This window comes from Pezoporus flaviventris, unplaced genomic scaffold (genome assembly GCF_033815535.1).
Source record: "Pezoporus flaviventris isolate CSIRO_AGI_PZ_B2104156 unplaced genomic scaffold, CSIRO_AGI_Pfla_v1 ptg000131l, whole genome shotgun sequence".
NCBI lineage: Eukaryota > Metazoa > Chordata > Aves > Psittaciformes > Psittacidae > Pezoporus > Pezoporus flaviventris.
Genome location: NW_026892679.1, coordinates 2,266,188 through 2,285,442, shown reverse-complemented (window position 1 = coordinate 2,285,442; position 19,255 = coordinate 2,266,188). Strand labels below are relative to the sequence as shown.

The 19,255-nt window shown below is 42.6% G+C and overlaps 2 protein-coding genes across 3 annotated transcripts in view; one reads left to right on the top strand and one right to left on the bottom strand.

Moving 5' to 3' along the window:
- Positions 1-1,093: 1,093 nt before the first annotated feature.
- DHFR (dihydrofolate reductase) lies at positions 1,094-19,227 on the bottom strand. 2 transcript variants are annotated; one of them, XM_061478754.1, is made up of 6 exons: positions 19,139-19,227; positions 18,016-18,065; positions 15,154-15,259; positions 14,203-14,329; positions 1,788-1,903; positions 1,094-1,226 (listed from the first exon to the last, which is right to left on the bottom strand). In XM_061478754.1, the coding sequence occupies exons 1-6, from the start codon at positions 19,222-19,224 to the stop codon at positions 1,139-1,141; spliced, it is 573 nt and encodes a 190-aa protein (XP_061334738.1). In that variant the 5' UTR covers positions 19,225-19,227; the 3' UTR covers positions 1,094-1,138. The 2 variants fall into 2 exon arrangements, with proteins under 2 accessions (XP_061334738.1, XP_061334739.1); XM_061478755.1 differs by lacking the exon at positions 1,094-1,226 and adding an exon at positions 10,150-10,353 and having other exon boundaries at positions 1,785-1,903.
- MSH3 (mutS homolog 3) overlaps positions 19,175-19,255 on the top strand; it is a 125,894-nt gene continuing 125,813 nt past the window's right edge. The window contains 1 exon segment of the mRNA XM_061478756.1: positions 19,175-19,253. Coding sequence (XP_061334740.1) covers positions 19,175-19,253 — 79 coding nt within the window.

Genomic DNA, 19,255 nt, shown 5'->3' with positions numbered 1-19,255 from the left:
TCAATGGATACCTCAACTGCTGCCTGAGACTTCCACACTCCCATTTCTTCTTACAATTGCTTACTTTTTCCTCTATGCCAGTATGTTTTAAAGATTGTTGTAAGTGTACATACCACCCCAGTCAAACTCAGGAGTTATGACACTTTTGCACTATCAGATGTTTTGAATCAGGAAATATTCAAAAGCTTTGCTCAGGTAGAGACATTCTGATGCAGCCTAGTGCCTTCACTACTCATGGAATTGTTAGGGATGCTGCCACAGATTGTAAAGACGAATGCAATGTCTCAGGTAGCCTTAGTTGCGGTGCTCCTTAGAGCTCCCTCTTTCACACTGCTTACTGCCCTTGTAATTGCAGAGATACGAATTAATGGGTGGATTGTTTGGTGGATGAGGAATTGGATGAATGGTCACATCCAGAGGGTAGTGGTCAATGGCTCAGTGTCTGGACGGACACCAGTGACAGCTGGCATCCCTCAGGTGTTGGTACTGGGACCAACCCTGTTTAATACCTTCATCGACGATACAGACAACGGGATCGAGTATGTCATCAGCACGTTTGCAGGTGACATGAAGCTGAATGGTACAGTTGACATGCCCAGGGGACAGGATGGGATCCACAGGGAAATGCACATGCTGGAGATGTGGGGTCATGTAAACCTCCTGAGGTTCAATGCGGCCAAGTGCAGCGTCCCACACTCCAGTTGTGGCAACCCCCAGTATCAATATAGGCTGGGGATGGAGGAATTGAGTACCCCTGAGGAGGACTTAAGGGTACTGGCGGAGGGGAGATTCAGTCTGAATGTGAGGGAGAAACATATTCAAGGCATTCACAGCCAGGCTGGATGTAATTCTGGGCAACCTGATCCAGATTAAGATGTCTCTGCTCATTGCAGAGGAGTTGGACTTAGATGGCCTTTGAAGGTCACTTCCTACTCAAACTATTCTATGATTCTACAATTCTGTATTTCTACTGCAGAGTATATATTCAGAGTTGGGGTATGCTAACTGGAATCATTCACTACTGAGGTGTTGTACTATCAAGTAGGATTTTCTTTCAATGACGTACTATGTATTTGCACTCAAAAAGACATCATAATTTAAAATGCCTGCTCTTAAACAGCAGTACAGGAAACCTCATTTATTGTGCCAGGACAGCTTTTTCATACACTTCAAATTTGTACTGAATGCCATTCTCTTCTTGGATATCAGCAGGGACACCTGGGTACCTGGAGAGAGGGGGAGAAGAGAAAGCAAAAGCCAACAAGTAGATAAAAATATCAATATGAGTCATCTGTAATTTATTCTATCAATTAGAAAAGAGAATTGTTTGACTTTACATCAGGTATACTAAGCACAAACTATTAAGAATCATGCTGATTCTTACTGGTACACTTGTACACACATCTTTTTAAATCAAGACTTTTTAAATCAAAAAAGCATACTCTGAAGCAAAAACACACCTTTACGGCTTCATCAAAACCCCCCAATATTTTCATTAAAGCCTAGAACACGTTATTTAAAAAGTCTGGTTCCTGAGGCAGGCGTTTTCGTTTCTGCCACCTCCCTGCTGCCTGTTGGATGTAATCTCATTGGAGAGGACATAACAGGATGACTGGAATATGACAACACAAAAACCACCACAGCAAATGGCAGAAGCTTACAGTTTAATACTTGTTCCTGCTAAGTTTGTCAGGAAGAAATAAATTACTCAAGAGAAAGAAGTAACTTTTGACACTGGATGGAAATCTTACTCTGAATACAAGCCTGGAATGCACCTTGGTACTTACTCCATCAGAAGTTTGTAGTCTTTGTAGTTGATTTCTGGAAAAAATGTGTCACTTTCAAATTCCTGCAAAATTCTTGTCACAAACAGTCGGTGATTAATTGGCTTCTCCATTGCTGCCTTTAAAAACAACAGAAACAATTAAAATTGTGTTGTTCCCTGTAAAACAGTTCAACCATGCATGAAGTAGTGGGCTTTTCCAGGAAGTTTTAGTATCCTTGTTTTACAATGCTATTTGTCTGTAAGATACTATCAAGTGTTAACTTCTTACTTGGAACACTAGCCTTCTTTGCCAACTCTCCAAATTCTTGTTCTGCCTTCAACTGTCACCATGACAGCTTTCAAAAACTTAAGAGGGAAGAGTCTCTTTGTAGATTGTACATCAAATATGTTATTTAAACCTAAAACTCAGTTACTGTTTTCAGGATTTAAGCAAAGCAGTGAAAACTGAACTGTAAATCTCCTTTGGACTTTGCCCAAGAGCACTTTCAAAGGGATAACTTCACTTTGTGGCAGTTCCACATGGTAAGTGACAGCAAGACCTGTTCTTAGAGCTTAGGCTCTAAATTAAGATGGAAATTAAGAGAAGAAGATGGGTAGTCCTGTGAAAAGACAGCAGCCATATGGCCTAGTCTCAATGAGCAACCTGAAGACAATGTTTAGGACAAAAAATGAAGTTGGGCTGAGCAAGCGGGGCTTTTTCAGCCTGGAGAAGAGAAGGGAGATCTTGGAGCAGCTACCAGTTCCTAAAGGGCCCAAACAGTAAGCTGGAGAGGGCTTTTGACAAGGGCCTGTAAAGACAGGACAAGTGAGAATGACTTTAAACTGACCAGGGGGAGATTGAGATGAGATTTTAGGCAGAAGTTCTTCTGTGTGAGGGTGGTGAGGCACTGGCACAGGCTGCCCAGAGAAGCTGTGGCTCCCCCATCCCTGGCAGTGTTCAAGGCGAGGCTGGATGGGGTTTGGAGCAACCTGGTCGAGTGGAAGGTGTCCCCACCTGTGACAGGGGGTGGAACTGGATGAGCTTTAAGGTCCCTTCCAACCCAAACATTCTAGGATTCTATGATACGATTTATATTTGGTTGCTCTACTCTGCTAAGTGTAATCTTCACTTGTATTGGGATTTAAGTATGTAGCTGAGTCACATCATGGGCTGACATGCCAGCCTGGGCTTGACTGTTCCCATGGCCCTGCCCAGTCATCCCAGGGCTATGTCTGACTCTGGTTTCCTTAGTGGGGCCTGCTCCCATTCTGTGGACCTGCCTCATTACCATAAGACCTGGCTGGTGAGGCCCCGTCACATCACTCAGATTATGTTGCCCATGGGTTCTATCTCCTGCCCCTTCGGGAGCACCTGTTCCCATGTGTTCCCTGATGACAGCTTCAGAAAAGTAAATTTTATACCAAACATGAAACCTTTCATGTGTGGAGTCCCTAAAGGAACGTGTTCAGAGAGCACTGGACTCTGATGCGGTCTCTGCAAACTTCTGCTCTGGACCTGGCAATATGGGGAAGGTACGTGATCACAACTTCGGCACCTTCATGAAGATTAAAGTAGTTCCTCATTAACACTCAATTCACTCTTGCCCTTTTCAGCCCCCTCTATCAGTTTCACCACTTCTTTGGTACAGAAAACAAGTTAGAGGACACACTGTGCTGATTTGATAGAACACTGGCACACCTACTCTGAATTTAATCAAGGAAATAGACATCATGCGTACTTACTCTAATGAACAGAATAGGGTGAATGACTCTGTTTTAATGTAACATATACATAATATGAAGGTATAGATGTATATAATCTTGAATATTTAAATAGAATGTGAAGTAACTAGATACATTTATGGCGGTCAGACAATACTGTGAGAAGTTAGCAAAATATTCAACAGACAAACCATTTCCAGTAAGTAGAAGACCAGTATGGCCTTTTTTGGCTTTGTTTATTTGTAAATGTGAGGATAATTTACGTGATGGAAAAGACACAGTGATACAGAACTTGTTGGAAATAATGGTACCAAGGCAAAAGGAGGAGACATTTAGAAGAAAATTAAGACGTCTCTGAGCTCACGCTTCTGTACATTGGAAAAATCTGCATCCTCACTCCATAGTCATTACATTCCACTCACTCCATTGCCATGCTGAGTCTCAAAGTTACTCTTGGCATGATTTTAATTTATTGTTATTTATTAATTTATTGTTATTTTAAATTTATTGTTATTTATTAATTTTGCTGCAGTTATTCTTGGACTGTATTTGTACCTGCACTGGTTTCCCCTGGGAGCTGTGTATGTTTTTGCTCTGCATACATATTTGATTCTTTGTGTAGCAGCCGCTGAACCTTTAAAAATATTAAAGCCTGATGCAAAAGGGAAAAGCAATGCTGAGTTGTTGTTTTTTTTTTTGTTTTCTCACTAAAGTATGGCCTATTTACACTGTGCCTGGAGTCTCAGGACCAGAAATGACTTTCCACAAGAGACGGACTCTCTCTTGTTGTGCCAGGTACATCAACCCTGTATGTCAGCCAGTGTCCTTTATTACTCACATAAATCTCCATACCCTGTGAAAAGATTTTAGCATACCCTCGTCTTTCTGCTCACTTCCAGTATGCTCTTGTCAGGCCTACCTCTGAAGTATAAAGTGAAAAAGAGATGACCTAAGGATCACCTTCCCCATAATTTCCATCTGCATTGGACCGACAACCATACAAGGTTAATTATGTTTGCATGTGCAAGACTATTGCCTTGAATCAGTTTCTGTTTGTGGGTTAAAACAGCCCTGAAGCTCTGCAAGAACAGCCCTGTATTACAAGTAGTTCTAGCATTATTATATGGAATATTAATCTTTTACAGATACACAGTCACCAAACCACTGTTAAACTAGTGGGGATAGCAACCAATTGCTGTCAAAGGGACATATTATTTCTAGTCATTTAAAGATTCACAGGTTTTTAGGACATATACACCCTGATTCTGCTTTCTCATCTTGTAGTGATTACACAGAATAAGTGAAAGAGCCAAAGTAATTGTGTGAGGCACTTCTTTTTCAAGTGTCTTTCTAGACAACAACATTGCCAATCCAAACAAAACATGGCAGGGGGGTTGGAACTAGATGATCTTAAGGTCCTTTCCAACCCTAACTATTCTATGGTTCTATGAAAAAACACTAAAAAAATTTCAAAATAAATTATCTGTTGATTTGCATTCTGGTTTTCAGCCTTTCTAATGTATTGAATAATACAGGCAAGCTCCATTTGAAGACACAAGAGTATAAAAGAAAAATATTTTATACATTAAAGAAAAATCTCACAGGTGAAGTTCTCACAAGTTCTACATCTTGCCTAGGTAAAAGGACTTGCTAAGTTAAACTTGGGCTATTGGGAGAGTTGTGTTGATCACCAGGAGAATCATCACCTTCAAAAATCCTTCCTTCCCACACTGCTAGGGCTCAGCTTAATGATGTGTGGAGCAGCCTGTCTTTCCCAGTCCATGAAGGCTGAGCCTAGTGAGGGAGGAGACACCGTGGTAGCTTCCACTGCCAGCTCTCTGACAGGGATAAGGGCAACAAAATGATTCTATGCCTGTTATTGAAAAGCCTCATCATTTTGTCCTTACAGAAACAGATACACTTTAGTCACCAGGGTTTTCCATGTGTTAGTCTTAAAGGAGGGCCTTTTAAATATTTTCCTTTATCATCTCTGCAAGCAACTTTGATAAAGAACTTGACAAAACCACCTTTCATAGCTGGTCATGCTCATTTTGATTTGTGTCTGCAAGTGACTCATATATTAACCTTTTTTAGTCATTATTTTTTCCCAGAGGGATATAAAATCAGTATGTTTTTCCACAAGAATGAACACAAAAGCAGTATTACACCTTCCTTTCTACATTAAAAGTCCTCTGAGTTTATTTTGAAGATTCTACTACAAAGGCTTGATATGTCCCTCTCAAGCCTAGGAAGGTATAAAGATGCTAAATTAAAGAAGATTCTTAAACTTTAGAAAGAAATTATTAGTTAATCCACTAGCCCGTTGTATTTCTGTTTCCTCAGATTTTATTTACAACTATGTAAGAACAAGATGTAATGAACACTGAAGGCATAACTAGAGTAGTCACAGATGTATTTTTACAAAACATAAATGTCTTTGGGAAAACAATGCTGTCTCACTGCTGTGATCCTGCCACTTTTTTCTGTGAAAGAGATATTAGGGGATTGCACTAGAAGAATGCTCAAAGAAGTGTTGTCATAGGAGGTCATCGAAGTACAGGAAAACAGGAAAATGTGTTCCTATTCCTGTGTTTCTGATCAGGCAACTACACAAGGCTACACAACTACATGTGAGAAAATAGAGGATGGTTGCTTTGAGCAACCTGGTCTAGTGGAAGTGTTGCTGCCCATGGCAGGGGGTTAGAACTGGGTGAGATTTAAGGTCCTTTCCAACCCAAACCAGTTTGGGATTCTATGAGTCTACGAAAATTCTGTGGCATTACAGTAATGAAGTAAGAGTTACCTTTGCACTTACAACATGGATGTTCCTCAGAAAAAACTGCTCAGGACCATAAATATGCATAATCAAACAACATTATCATGAGCTTGGTGGGACAGGGAAAGAATTTCAGGTCAATGCAACCATGACAACCTTCAGTCTCCCCTTTACACAAGATAATGTTACCAAGCTTTCAAAAAATGTTAATAGAATTACGCCACACTAATTAGTTCACCTAAAACAGAACTAGTGGAGAAGCTACTGCAGTGTTCAGTTTTCTGCATGGGTTGCTCCCAGAGCAGAACACTGCTTTAAACACACAGAGAGGAGACTGAGATGAGATCTCAAGAAGTTCTTCCCTGTGGAGGTGGTGAGGCCTTGGCACAGGTTGCCCAGAGAAGCTGTGGCTGCCCCATCCCTGGCAGTGCTCAAGGCCAGGCTGAATGGGGTTTGGAGCAACCTGGTTTAGTGGAAGGTGTCCCTGGCCATGGCAGGGGGCTGGAACTGGATGACATTTAAGGTCCCTTCCAGCCTAAACCATTCTGTCATTCTGTGAAAGGCATCGCGTGCTCAATCAACACAGCTCTAAGGAGCCTGCTCTTTGCAGCAAGTTCTTTGAGAACTCGGTTCACAGGGAGCAACAGCACTGTCACCCACAGGGGTGGAGCACGTCAGCAAGGAAAAAGGAGTTGTCTGCATCTCCTGCGTAAGTGGATCTCAGCCCTCAGTCACATCTCAGACTGAATGCAACACTTCAAAAAACATGGCGCCATACGCATTAGCCTCTATGCCTGTAGGTACATAGCTCAAACCCACTTTGCCTTATATTCAGGTAAGGTAGAAAAATTACTACTATATGTTTAATAGTTTACAGCAAATCCAGACATACTAACACCTAATCTTTAAAATACGTACTTTAGGATATCAGCTAGTGAAGTTTGGCAAGCTTGTTAATGCTTCTCTCTTTTAAACAAGTGATCCTTATGGTACAGTAGAGACTTGAAGCTTAGTAAATTCACAACTCATTCAGGCCATTCACAACCCTGTGAAGCCTATATGCTTAGTCAAGAAATTCTATTTAAGAGGGTAATTAATAATCTGCGAGAGACTTGCTGCACTAAATATGAATAGCAACTTCACAATTAACATTTCTGGAGAATGAAAGGGCTCGATTACTAAACACAGTATGCCAGATGCTAGTGCATAGGAAGACACCCAAGCATGAATATTAGATAAAATCTTCCCTTGGAGATTCTTAGAAATTTAATTTTCCAGCTCAAACCTCTTTGTTGAAGTATTTCCCCAAATGCTTTTTATGACCAGTATCTATATTCTGTTACGGCCAGCCGGGACATTAAATAAACAGCAAAACCAACAAAACTTCTCATGGAAAAACTTTTTGCTCTGTTACAAAATGGCAAGTTTCTTCTCCAAATTTAATCATCATAGAATCATGGAATGGTTAGGGTTGGAAAGGACCTTAAAATCATCTAGTTCCAAACCCTGTCATAGGCAGGGACTCCTCTCCCTAGACCATGTTGCCCAAGGCTCTGTCCAACCTGGTCTTGAACACTGCCAGGGGTGGAGCATTCACCACTTCTTTGGACAACTTGTTCCAGTGCCTCACCACCCTCACAGTAAAGAACTTCTTCCTCCTATTTAACTTGAACTTCCCCTGTTTAAGTTTAAACCGTTTGTCTTACCACTACAGTTCCTGATGAAAAGTCCCTCTCCAGCATCCTTATAGGCCCCTTTCAGATACTGGAAGGCTGCTATGAGGTCTCCATGCAGCTTCTCTTCTGCAGGCAGAACAGCCCCAACTTTCTCAGCCTGTCTTCATATGGGAGGCGATCCAGCCCACTTATCGTCCTCGTGGCCCTCCTCTGGACTTGTTCCAACAGTTCCATGTCCTTCTTATATTGAGGACACTAGAAGTGTACACAATACTTCAAGAGAGGTCTCATGAGAGCTGAGTAGAGGGGCAGGATCACCTCCTTCAACCTGCTGGTCATGCTCCTTTTGACGCAGCCCAGGATATGGTTGGCTTTCTGGGCTGCGAGCGTGCACTGAAGCCAGCTCATGTTCAATTTCTCATCTAGCGACACCCTCAAGTCCATCTCCGCAGGGCTGCTCTGAATCATTTCTCCACCCAACCTGTAGCTGTGCCTGGGATTGCTCCTACTCATGTGTAGGACCTTGCACTTCACTTTGTTGAACAGCATGAGGCTGGCATCAGCCCACCTCACAAGCGTGTCAAGGTCCCTCTAGATGGCATTCCTTCCCTCCAGCCTATCAACCGAGCCACACAGCTTGGTGTCATCGGCAAACTTGCTGAGGGCGCACTCAATCCCGCTGTCCATGTCACCAAAAAAGATGTTGAACAGGATCAGTCCCAACACCAACCCCTGAGTGACACCAATAGTTACTGGTCTCCAGTTGGATACTGAGCCATTGACCACAACTCTTTGCTTGTGGCCATCCAGCCAGTTCTTTATCCACCGAGTGGTCTATCTGTCAAATTGATGTCTCTCCAATTTAGAGACAAGGATGTCGTGTGGGACAGTGTCAAACACTTTGCACAAGTCCAGGTAGATGACGCCAACTGCTCTGCCCCTGTCCATCAGTTCCATAGCCCCATTATAGAAGGCCACCAAATTGGTCAGGTAGGATTTCCCCTTAGTGAAGCCATGATGGCTGTCACCACCTACCTCGTTTTTCATGTACTTTCACATAGTTTCCAGGAGAATCTGCTCCAATATTTTATCAGGCACAGAGGTGAAGCTGACTGGTCTGTAGTTCCCTGGGTCTTCCATTTTCCCCTTCTTGAAAATGGGGGTTATATTACTCTTTGTTCAGTTGTTGGGAACTTCACCTGACTGCCATGATTTTTTCACATAAGTAAATCTAGACCTATTTCTTTCTTTCTTTTCTTTTTTTTTTTTTTTAATGTATCTGTTTAATATTTGAGGATGTGCTGGACAGTTCCTACTCCTAGTAAAAAATGAATTTTTTTTTAATCAGTTCAAACGACAGTTTAAATCCAGTTAAAATAAACTGATAACTTACACTGACCAGACTCCATCAGGATCTCCAGTAAGCACTATTTCTCAAAGTCAAAGCCAAGTCCTGAATCTCTCAATTAAGAGACGATACCTCCACACAGAGTGCATCGCCATGAGTATCTTAACTTGAAATAGAAATGTGGTTTTGAAATTAATCTTCCAATTGTCCCCACTCACCGTTCTTTTGTTGTTCTGCGAGCAATCTTGTTGTGCATGGGCTACATTGCCTGGAAATGAAGCCAAACCAGCAAAGTGCCTCCAGGAACATGCCTGATAAGCTCGAACACTGAATGGGGACTCACATGCCAGAACCAATGAGGAAGACACCACCACGAGTTTTTCACCACACAATGAGCACTCATGAGCCAGCAGATGACTCTCAAAGTGTCAAGTGCTCATGCAAAATCATGGAGTGCCTCCCATGGTGCGTAACAGCTTCGTTATTGCTGTGACGTACTGGCCATTGCTGGGCTGCTTCACTCCTCCTTCCTCCTCCACACAACCAATAGCAACTCAGGAGATCCAGAATAATACAGAAAATCCCGTACCAGCATCACACTGAGATGCAAGGAAATGAAACCTGCAAACCTGTGCTGTGAGAAGTCCAAATGTTTCCCTGGAGGGAACAGTGCAACCTTCTGGTATGTCAGGAGATTATAAACCTGATCAGGTGATCAGTGTCAAGTCAAATTTAAAGAGATGAGGCTTTTGAATGGTCAAGGGACTGCAGAAGCTGTTTTCAATTTTTTCAGCTCTCACTTCCTAATACCAGTACTCTACTCACCCCTCCCTGTACCCACCAAAATGCCTGCTATGTCTACTTCTTCTGCCTTTTCCTGTTGCATAGGTCAAGGCCCACAAGAGACAGTCTCCCAGAGTAAGCTGCTGAACACAGGATGAACATGACAGACATAAGCACTTGTATGGCCACCTTGTTCCAAGTTCACCTTTCTCTGTTCTTCACAGTATTTGAGACAGCTTATGTCAGTACTCCCACCACCCCAGAGAGCACTGTCCTTCACAACCTAGGCGCAGTGGGCAAAAATGGCTGTAAGCAATGAACAGCTGCAGTGTGTCCTTTTAAACGTTGACAGTCCATCAAGGCTTGTTCCCTTCTCCTTTGCAGTCCCACAAAGAAGAGGTTGTAAGCAGCAGCAGTCTGTTGCCTCCACCCCATTCCTTGACCCTGTTGCTGAGGACAGCATCCTGTCTTGAAATGCCATCCTGCAACCCATGCTTTAGCACCTTTACTTGTCTCAGTTCTTAGAGGCTTCTGCACTTGGGCAGCTGGGTAGATGCTCCAACTTGGCACAACTCTCTGGATGAGGTTAAACCAGGCCTGTGTTCCAGCATGGTATCTGGGCAGAACAGCATGAGGCACAGAAGAGATGCAGTATTTCAGGTAAGGCAGGTGTTCAAACATCTCCAATGACCCTGGGCAGAAAGAAGGTGCCAGCATCCCCCTTCCATCTGAGGTTCTTTGAAAACCTCCTGAAATGTGTGAATCAGCCTCGGTTCATGGATCACCCCTGGTAATGCTTCTGGGTTGCTACCCTGGGCCCGGAACCCACCTGGGATTTGGGCGCTTCCCAGAGCACCCACAAAGGATGTAGAAAACCAAAGACAGCAGAGGCCTGGAAGACTGTGCACATTTCTTTCTCATACCACCTACAGAAATATGGCCTGGAGGATTGATTCAGGCTGCTCCCTAACAACAATCCTGATCAAGATTAACTGATCAGAAATTCCTAAGTTTAGGAGCTGTGCGGAAAGGCTCCACAGGACAATCAGCCACCCTCTTGAATAATGTTGTGGACTCTGAAAGTGTCTGGCCCTGGCAAAGCTATTGTAGCAGCTTTTGACAGACAGCCTCAGTTGTGCACCCTCACATTCAGTACATTCCGAATCTGCTTTTTATTCTCCAGGATCCCCATACCAATGGGATGCCACCAGCCTAAGCTCAACCCCTGTGCCTAGGGCAGCAGATCAACCAGGGCAGAACTGCTACAGCAAAGACTCCAAGAATGCCATTATCGTCCATCTTCCTACTCATCCTTCAAAACACCCACAATAGCCTGTGACAGGCTGTAAAAGAGCCCACCCACCCAAAGTTCAATGGGTGCATGCATAAGCTTGCTGTTCCCTTTTGTAGTGATCCTGACTCAAAGATCACTGTACATTAAAGAAACAGTAATCCACAGAACAATTAACCTGAACAGACACACGCCTGTATTGTGCTGTGCATATTCTTTGGCCACAGGATAAGCTCAACCAGAAAACTGTAACAGAAGAGCCTGCAGGCAGCTCCCACTTGGTGTCAACAACCATACCACCTGCATGTCCTCGCCTTTCTCTAAGAGAGCAGCAAGTTCTCATGTGAATGTCCCTTTTGTGGGTTAGGGGATAGCCCTTTCTACAGACAGGGTCAGTGCAGCATGCTTGGAAGCTTGTTCGATGCCACACAACTTAAGAGTTCCCAACATACATGGGGAAGTAAACTTACTTATACTATTCTGTCATTTAAAGCATTAGTTCTAGCAAGTAGCATTTAAAATGATACTTTTTACAGCCTTGGTGCTCTTCCTCCTGGGATCTAAATGGAGTAGCTCCTCCTAGTGCAAACAGCTCTCTACTCCTCTGTTGTGTGATTATGCTGTCCTGAGTTCAGCAGTAGCAGTCGTTTTTCTCCTTCTTGGTGGCTGGTGCAGTGCAGTGTTTTGACTTTCAGCTCGGGAATAGAGCTGATAACAATGATGTTTTGGTTTGGGCAAGGACTTTGTGAGCCTCATGCTCTGCTGGGGTGGAGGGGAAGCCGGGAGGAAGCAGAGACAGGACACCTGACCCAAACTAGCCAAAGAGGTATTTCACATCACAGCACGTCATGCCCAGGATGTAACTCGGAGTTAGCCGGAAGGGCTGGGAGACTGCAGGGTTGGAGGAGGTATCGGTCGGTGCTTGGTCCGGCTTGGGGAAGGAAGGGGGATGGGGTGAGTTATCGGTGGTGAGGTGTTGTATTCTCTTCCCTTGTTATTTCCTTTATCATTATTATTATTGGTGGTAGCATATTTCCTTTATCATTATTATTATTGGTGGTAGCAGTAGTGATTTGTGTTATACCTTAGTAACTAAACTGTTCTTATCTCAACCCATGGGAGTTGCATTCTTTTTGACTCTCCTCTCTGTCCCTCCAGGAGTAGGGGGAGGGAAAGAAAGGGGGGAGTGAGTGAACGAGTTGTCTGACTCTGCTCTCCTCATCAAGGTCTGTCCTCAGAAAGCTCTACCTCACTTGAAACATCTGAACTTTGGGTTAAACTCCCAAAAGTACTAAAGTGGAAATGTCATGTCCTCAGCACTACCTGTTTCAAACTACTCCTGTTGCACTTACTTGCTGAAGTAGACACTTTCTGCATCACAGGTTTGTACCAATAGACACAATCAGTTCTAAACCTTTGAGCAATATAAAGCAGCAAGATAAAAATAATGCTTTAAAAGCAAATAACTGCAACTACTGAATAATTTGTTTCATTTCAATTGCTAATTGCCATTTTACTTCCCACACATTTCTACATGGTATAGTGGAAACATTCCTGCAATCCTTTGTGCATCTTCAGTACAGCCACTGAAAATATTACCTGAAGTTTTGATAAAGGTGTATGGTTTCCACCAAACTCTTTTAACTAATGAATTGAAAATTCCTTTGCAATATCCCAAGTAGGTGCTCAAAAGGGGGAAAGCAGTTGAAATTTCATATCCCTGGGGATCAGCACAAGAAATGTGTTGCAAAAGTACTGTTGATCAAAACTACCTATTTATAATGTAAGTATTGGTGAGTAGTGATATAATAAAATGGCATGTTCTCCTACCAAGTATCAGCCAGACACTGGAAAAATAGTTAAATTAAAAGTCTGCAACACAGATGCTTCTGGAAGAAATAAGCACTCTTTGCAACACTAGATGAGTATGTAGCCATTGCATGGAAGAGGTAAATGTTCTGCTCACACACTGCATCCTGCAGAATTACAGGCAGAAGCCAGATCCAGTCTCTTGCTCACGTTGGACAGTTATGCCCAATCTGAAGAGAATCTGTCTCCAGAAATAAACTTGCTATGTATTGCCTGGAAGCAGGCCTTTTACTGGCTGAGAGTGAAGGGCAGGTTACTTCTACATGGTAATAATTAGTTATGGACTGAACGCATTTGGACATGAAGTAAGACGCACCACATGCAAAAGCAATTATAAAACATAAGTAAAAAAAGATAGAGGAACAACAGTGTTCTATAGGCTATTTGCATATGCATCTTATTTTCCTTACAACTGTAGCAATATGTAACTACTTTGCTTTTTTTCTTTTTTTTACTGTAAAATACATATTCCCTAAGACACAGAGAAGTTCATGAAAGGCACAAGCCACAAAGGCAAGCATCAGAAAATGTGTTTTCCTACAGTGTATTCAAAGCATATTATCAACCCTAACAGGCTACTAGGAGCATGATGGCATTCTTATCACACATGTAAAGTGCAAGTGCCAAACAAGAAATGGAGTGTATTTCCCAGTGTGCCTGTAATGACTAAAGGACAGCAGAACTATTTGCTCCTCTTAACTAAGAGTTTTTTGGTTGAAAAAAGTTTAAGAAAAGCTCTCAAAAGCCTAATGACTGTGTGACCCTGGACCATTAGCAACAGCTAATGCTTACTTGGACAAGTGTTTTAAACTTGTGAGTTGAAATCTTACTCTCCAAGACTTGTTCTGTTGGAATCACTGGTTTGCTGAGTTGTGTGAAGGAAAAGAATTTCCTAAAGCAGAAGTAATAGGAGCTTGAGCCACCTTTATACCATCACACAAAATGAGTTAGTTAGGAGTACTCTAAACGTACCTTGTAAACTGAAGTGCCTCCAATGATCCAGACCATGTCTACTTTACTTTTTAACTCTGGTGAATCCAAAAGAGCTAAAGCATCATCCAGATTTTTTGAAAGATAATGTGCTCCTTTAGGGGTTTCCCTAGAAAAAGCAAAATAATTGAAGGACCATTCATTGTGATAATCTAGATGTACAATGTGTTTTCATGAATTCCCAAATAACTAAATGTTTCAGACAAGATAATTGTTTTGAAATGCCTACTGTTGCTAAACTATGTTAGAAAACTCACCTGGCTGCAGGATTGCTTAATAAATCACAATCTAATAATAACTGTGACTTAAAAGGCATTATAAATTACAGATCTGAAATTTTATATCACGTTTTAAAAAAAAGCATAATGGAGACATTTAGATACCTATAAAACTAGGTTTTTATTTGAATTCTAGAATATTAATACTTTGTTCAAAACAAGTAGTTAAAAAAGCCACTATCCCCCTCCCCTATTCACCCCCAAATCCTCCAAAGCATAAACCATTATAAGTGAACATTGATGTTTAAGAATATCTGGATGAATGCAGGTGGTGCATTCAAGGAGAGAGCTCTGAAAAAGGACAATTATTTTTCCTTGAATGCATCAAAAATAAACTTTGAAAAAGCGATTAAGAGCCACTCATTTAACCAGGCTCTAGAGCAACAGTTAAATACATGGGTCAGAAAGACTGCTGATATAGTCAGATGGTTTGTTTGTAGAGCTAGGACTTGTATTTACTAAAAGCAATGACAGCTATCTTGTGAATTAATTAAAAAAAAATAAAGTAGTGATATCACTCAATCAATAACAGAGACGCTTCCTAAGCGGATATGAAAAATGTTACATTTAGAATTGTATTATGATGCATTGCTACACATATTTGTAAGTGCAGACTTTTTATTTGTTTGACAGGCCTGTCATTCATCATACGTACTTGAGCTCCCTGCTGAGCACTATATTAATTCTGTCTTTCAGAGGACGATTCTTCTCAGGAATGGAGAACCAGGTTTTTTTACCCATTATCAAGGCATTCTGTTTACCTGAATAAGAGAGAAAACACTTACTTAATGGGTATTTTTGCTCTGTCCCAAATTTCTTTTGGTTATTTATTGACACAGCTGGACCTTCTCTCCCGCTTCCAAACTCCATTTCAGCAGTCAACAGAAGTACAAGCTTAGACCTCGATTCTCAAATTAGTCACATGAACAGAAGGACATGTTTGCGTCCTCAAAGCCTTGTCAGGCAGTTGACACCTGTCAACTGTCAAAGTAGTCTATGTACACCTATAAACTTGTAATTAAAAGAAAATGAAAAAAAGGCATGTCACTGCCCATCACAGGCATTACACGAACACTACCTCTGCTACAAGTATGGGCATAAATTAATCTCTGTGTGCAAGACCAACTCATACCCTCAAAAGAGTTCTCTTGGTGTGAAAAAACATCACTGTTCTCTTTATAAATCCAAGCAGCACACAATAATCAACTTTGTGTTTGCATGTTCCATCATTCCAGCTATATGCTAAGGAATAATTGCCACCTTTGGGTGTTATTTAAGAGGGGAAAAAAAAACCCAAACAACAAAACACCAAGTTAAAGGGTAACTTTTAGGAGAAGAACCAGTTAAACTGGATGAAAAGGAAAAGTGCAGTAGGTGTCCTATTATATTCTAGTATTCACCGGTAAGCATGATTTCTGATCAAATGCAAACCTTCATTAATTAATTCTCTCTTATATATACCCTGCTAAAAAGAGGGTTTCTCTTTATAAGCAAATGGAGTTGTCAGAGAAATAAACACACAAAAGGTAACAGAAAATGTTCTACAGTGTTACATAGCAGGAGAGATTTTAGAGAAAGGACAACAGCTTGTTCACAGCTATCCTCCCTACTTCTTGATGAAAGAGGGGCTGGATCTTCTAGACCACACCACAGAACCAACCTTCCAGTTGTTCCTGAGCAGTGTCTGAAGACCTTTCTCCTGCACCTAAGTTTCATGAGCAAGTTTCCAAGAGCTATGCTGCGGTGTCAGTTTAGATATGTCAGCACAGACCACTGGCACTACTGCTGAAGGAAAGGCATAAATTGTGAACAATGCATGTATTTCCTCACTAAAGATTCATTCAGATGTTTAAGGGCTCAGAACAAAGATCTGTCTAACCCAACAGCTAATTCACAGCAGTGGCCAGTGCACGTATGCACACAGACTAAAAGCAAGATCATGTGATGCTTCTGCACTGTGTTCTCCCCATTTTCAAAAAACTCTCTTTCTTGAACTGATAGTAACATCCCTGTTGTGAAGATCTACGGCAGCATAACCCATTAAGAGGTTATGAATCAACTTCACTGTCTAGATCTTGGGTCATAGCTTATTAAAAGATGGGCAGGCAGGATGGAATAATTTTTTTTCTTTTTAACTGTATGTGAAACATTTTTTTTTTTCCTATGGGTTACTTGTACAGTGCAGGCATACAAGAAGACTTAAAGACTTGTGTTCTGTCTTTTTGTATGCAAGATTAAAATGGGTATAATCAACTCTCTAAACAGTAAGTAAAATATTTCACTTAAGGCTGTTTGCAAAATGAAATTAGATATTCTTTTATTCTTTGTGGCATATGGAAGAGACCTGCGAATCAGAATATGGAATAGGTCACTTAATCAAAACAAGAGTACATGTTAGAGAATTTTTAGCAAACAAGTGAGTTTTGCCAGGCAGTGGTTTTAACAGCAGCATGAAGAAAAGCACCACAGGAAACAGAGTGACCACGCTGGCAAATACAGCCATAGCAGAAATGTGAGGATAAGCTTGATGTCTCACATGACCCTGATTCCACCAGAAGCAGTGAGCCCGCCACATGGCTTAGGGAGGTCCTATTCTTCCTCTCCCAATGCTTCTTTCCTTCTCCTACCACATGCCTTGTACTGGCAGTCCCCACTGACCCACAGCAGCCTAGTCTACTGCATTAGAGAATTAAAACACCTTAAGAAAAAGTCAAACCAGCACCAAAGTCAGGGTGAAAGAGGAGTGGAGGCAATGCTACAAGACTCATCACTTCTGGCAGCAGTTAGTAACCAAGTCAGAACAAATCAGTTTTTTTAACCTTGATTCTTACCCCATTTGTGCTTTCACTTTTTTTTTCACAATAACTGGTTTCACCTCACCAACTTAATAGTCTAAAATATTGCTAAAATGCAAAGGCTCTGGTCTACTTGTCCTGACCATTATTGCTGTGCATTACCAGTACAGTTATTACTGTGCGCAGATGATGACATAGGTCTGGAGTGTTGCTGCTGTATGTACCAGTACAGTTAGGGTTTTCTGGCTATTGGATGGCTCAGCACTCAGAAAATCAAACTAAATTACTCTCAAAGGACCAGAGGGGTGGAACAAATGGCCAAGGCTGAGCTACAACAAACAAGTTAGACTAGCTAATAGAGCCTGAAAAAAACAACCAACCCTCTGCTGATTAACTGGCAAATAAAAACCTTTCCTTTTTAACATGTCAGAGTTTTCTACCCTGTTGGAGAAACACAACTTTGAAGTTCTCTTTATTTACACATCACCTGCAGCACTGAAACATCAGGTTCAGCTCCATTTTCTTCACCTAACCCAAAGTATCTGTAGAGGACACATTTACAGGGAGTAAAATACCTGTGAAACTTGGGAAAGCAGGCTGTTTGCAGAAGCAGGACTTTTTAAGTCAGGGAAAAATCAAATTACCAAGCTTTTCTGTGACTGATACCACAGAAAATAACTTTAATAGATAGGAGCAAAACTCCGGAAAAAGAAAACCATTACCTTCCACTTGGCATGTGCTAGTCATTCTCTGGAAGTACTTGTACTCATTCCTGGCAAGAAAACAAAAAAAGCATTACAACATGGCTTATGAATAAGATGCATTTCTCTAATACAAGGAAAACACCAACAAAATGAAACAAAAACATAACACAAATACCGCTGGTGCCCGCGGAGGAAAGGCTGGACAGAGCCGGCTCCATGTCATGCCTGAAGCGAGACCTTTGGTCCCAGCTCTGCTTGCATAGAATGCAACTAGGTTGAAAATGACCTTTAAAACCATCAAGTCCAAATGTTCCCCAGACTGCCAAGGCCACCACTAAACCATGTCATCTACAGTCTGCGAACACTTCCAGGGATGGTGACTCCACCACTGCCCTGGCCAGCCTGTTCCAGTACCTGTTTACTCTCTTGGGGAAGAAATTGTTCCTAATACCCTGTATAAACCTTCCCTGGCACAACTTGAGGCCGTTTCCTCTTGTCCTATTGTTTGTTCCTTGGGAGCAGAGACCAGCCACCTCCTGGCTCCGTCCTCCTTTCAGCTAGTTTTAGACAGCATTAAGGTTCCCCCTGAGCCTTCTCTTCTCCAGACTGAACACCCCCAGTTATCTCAGCCGTTCCTCATCACACTTGTGCTCCAGGCCCTTACCAGCTCTGCTGCCATTCTCTGGACCCGCTCCACCACCTCAATGTCTCTCTTGTAGTGAGGGGCCCAGAACTGAACACAGACTTTGTGGTGCGGCTTCACCAGTGCCCAGTACAGGGAGATGGTCACTGCCCTGATCCTGCTGGCCACACTACTGCTGATACAAGGCCACGACGCACGACAGATAACCCACGGCCGAGAGCCTGCCGACGCGCCTCCTTGAATCCCCGGGGATACCCGCCAAGACAGCCGGCGGGTCCTGGCAGCCATATCCCCGGCTGTAGTCCCGCCAACAGGCGCCGCGAATCCTCTCCCGCCCTGCTGAGCATCACCCCAATCAAGCCTACAACTCCTAGGGCGCAACGCGCGGCTCCACGGTCGCCCGCCAGCAGAGAGCGCGCCGCGGTGCAGGCTGGGAGTTGTAGTCCGCCCGCGCGCCCGCCGCCCCTGGAGGGTAGACTCCCGCCATACCCGCGGTACCTCAGCGGCGGCCAGGGCAGGTTGCCGTCCTTCCCGATGCCCATGTTCTGGCACACGGCCACGATGGAGTTCAGGGAGCGCACCATGACTCCCACCGTCGCCTCTCTCCTCACCGGA

Coding starts and splice junctions, on each gene's coding strand:
- DHFR (XM_061478754.1), bottom strand. CDS start 19,224: ATGGTGCGCTCCCTGAACTCCATCGTGGCCGTGTGCCAGAACATGGGC. Junction 18,066..19,138: donor CTGCCCTGGCCGCCGCTGAG/GTACCGCGGGTA, acceptor TTTTCTTGCCAG/GAATGAGTACAAGTACTTCC. Junction 15,260..18,015: donor TAGCACATGCCAAGTGGAAG/GTAATGGTTTTC, acceptor TCTCTTATTCAG/GTAAACAGAATGCCTTGATA.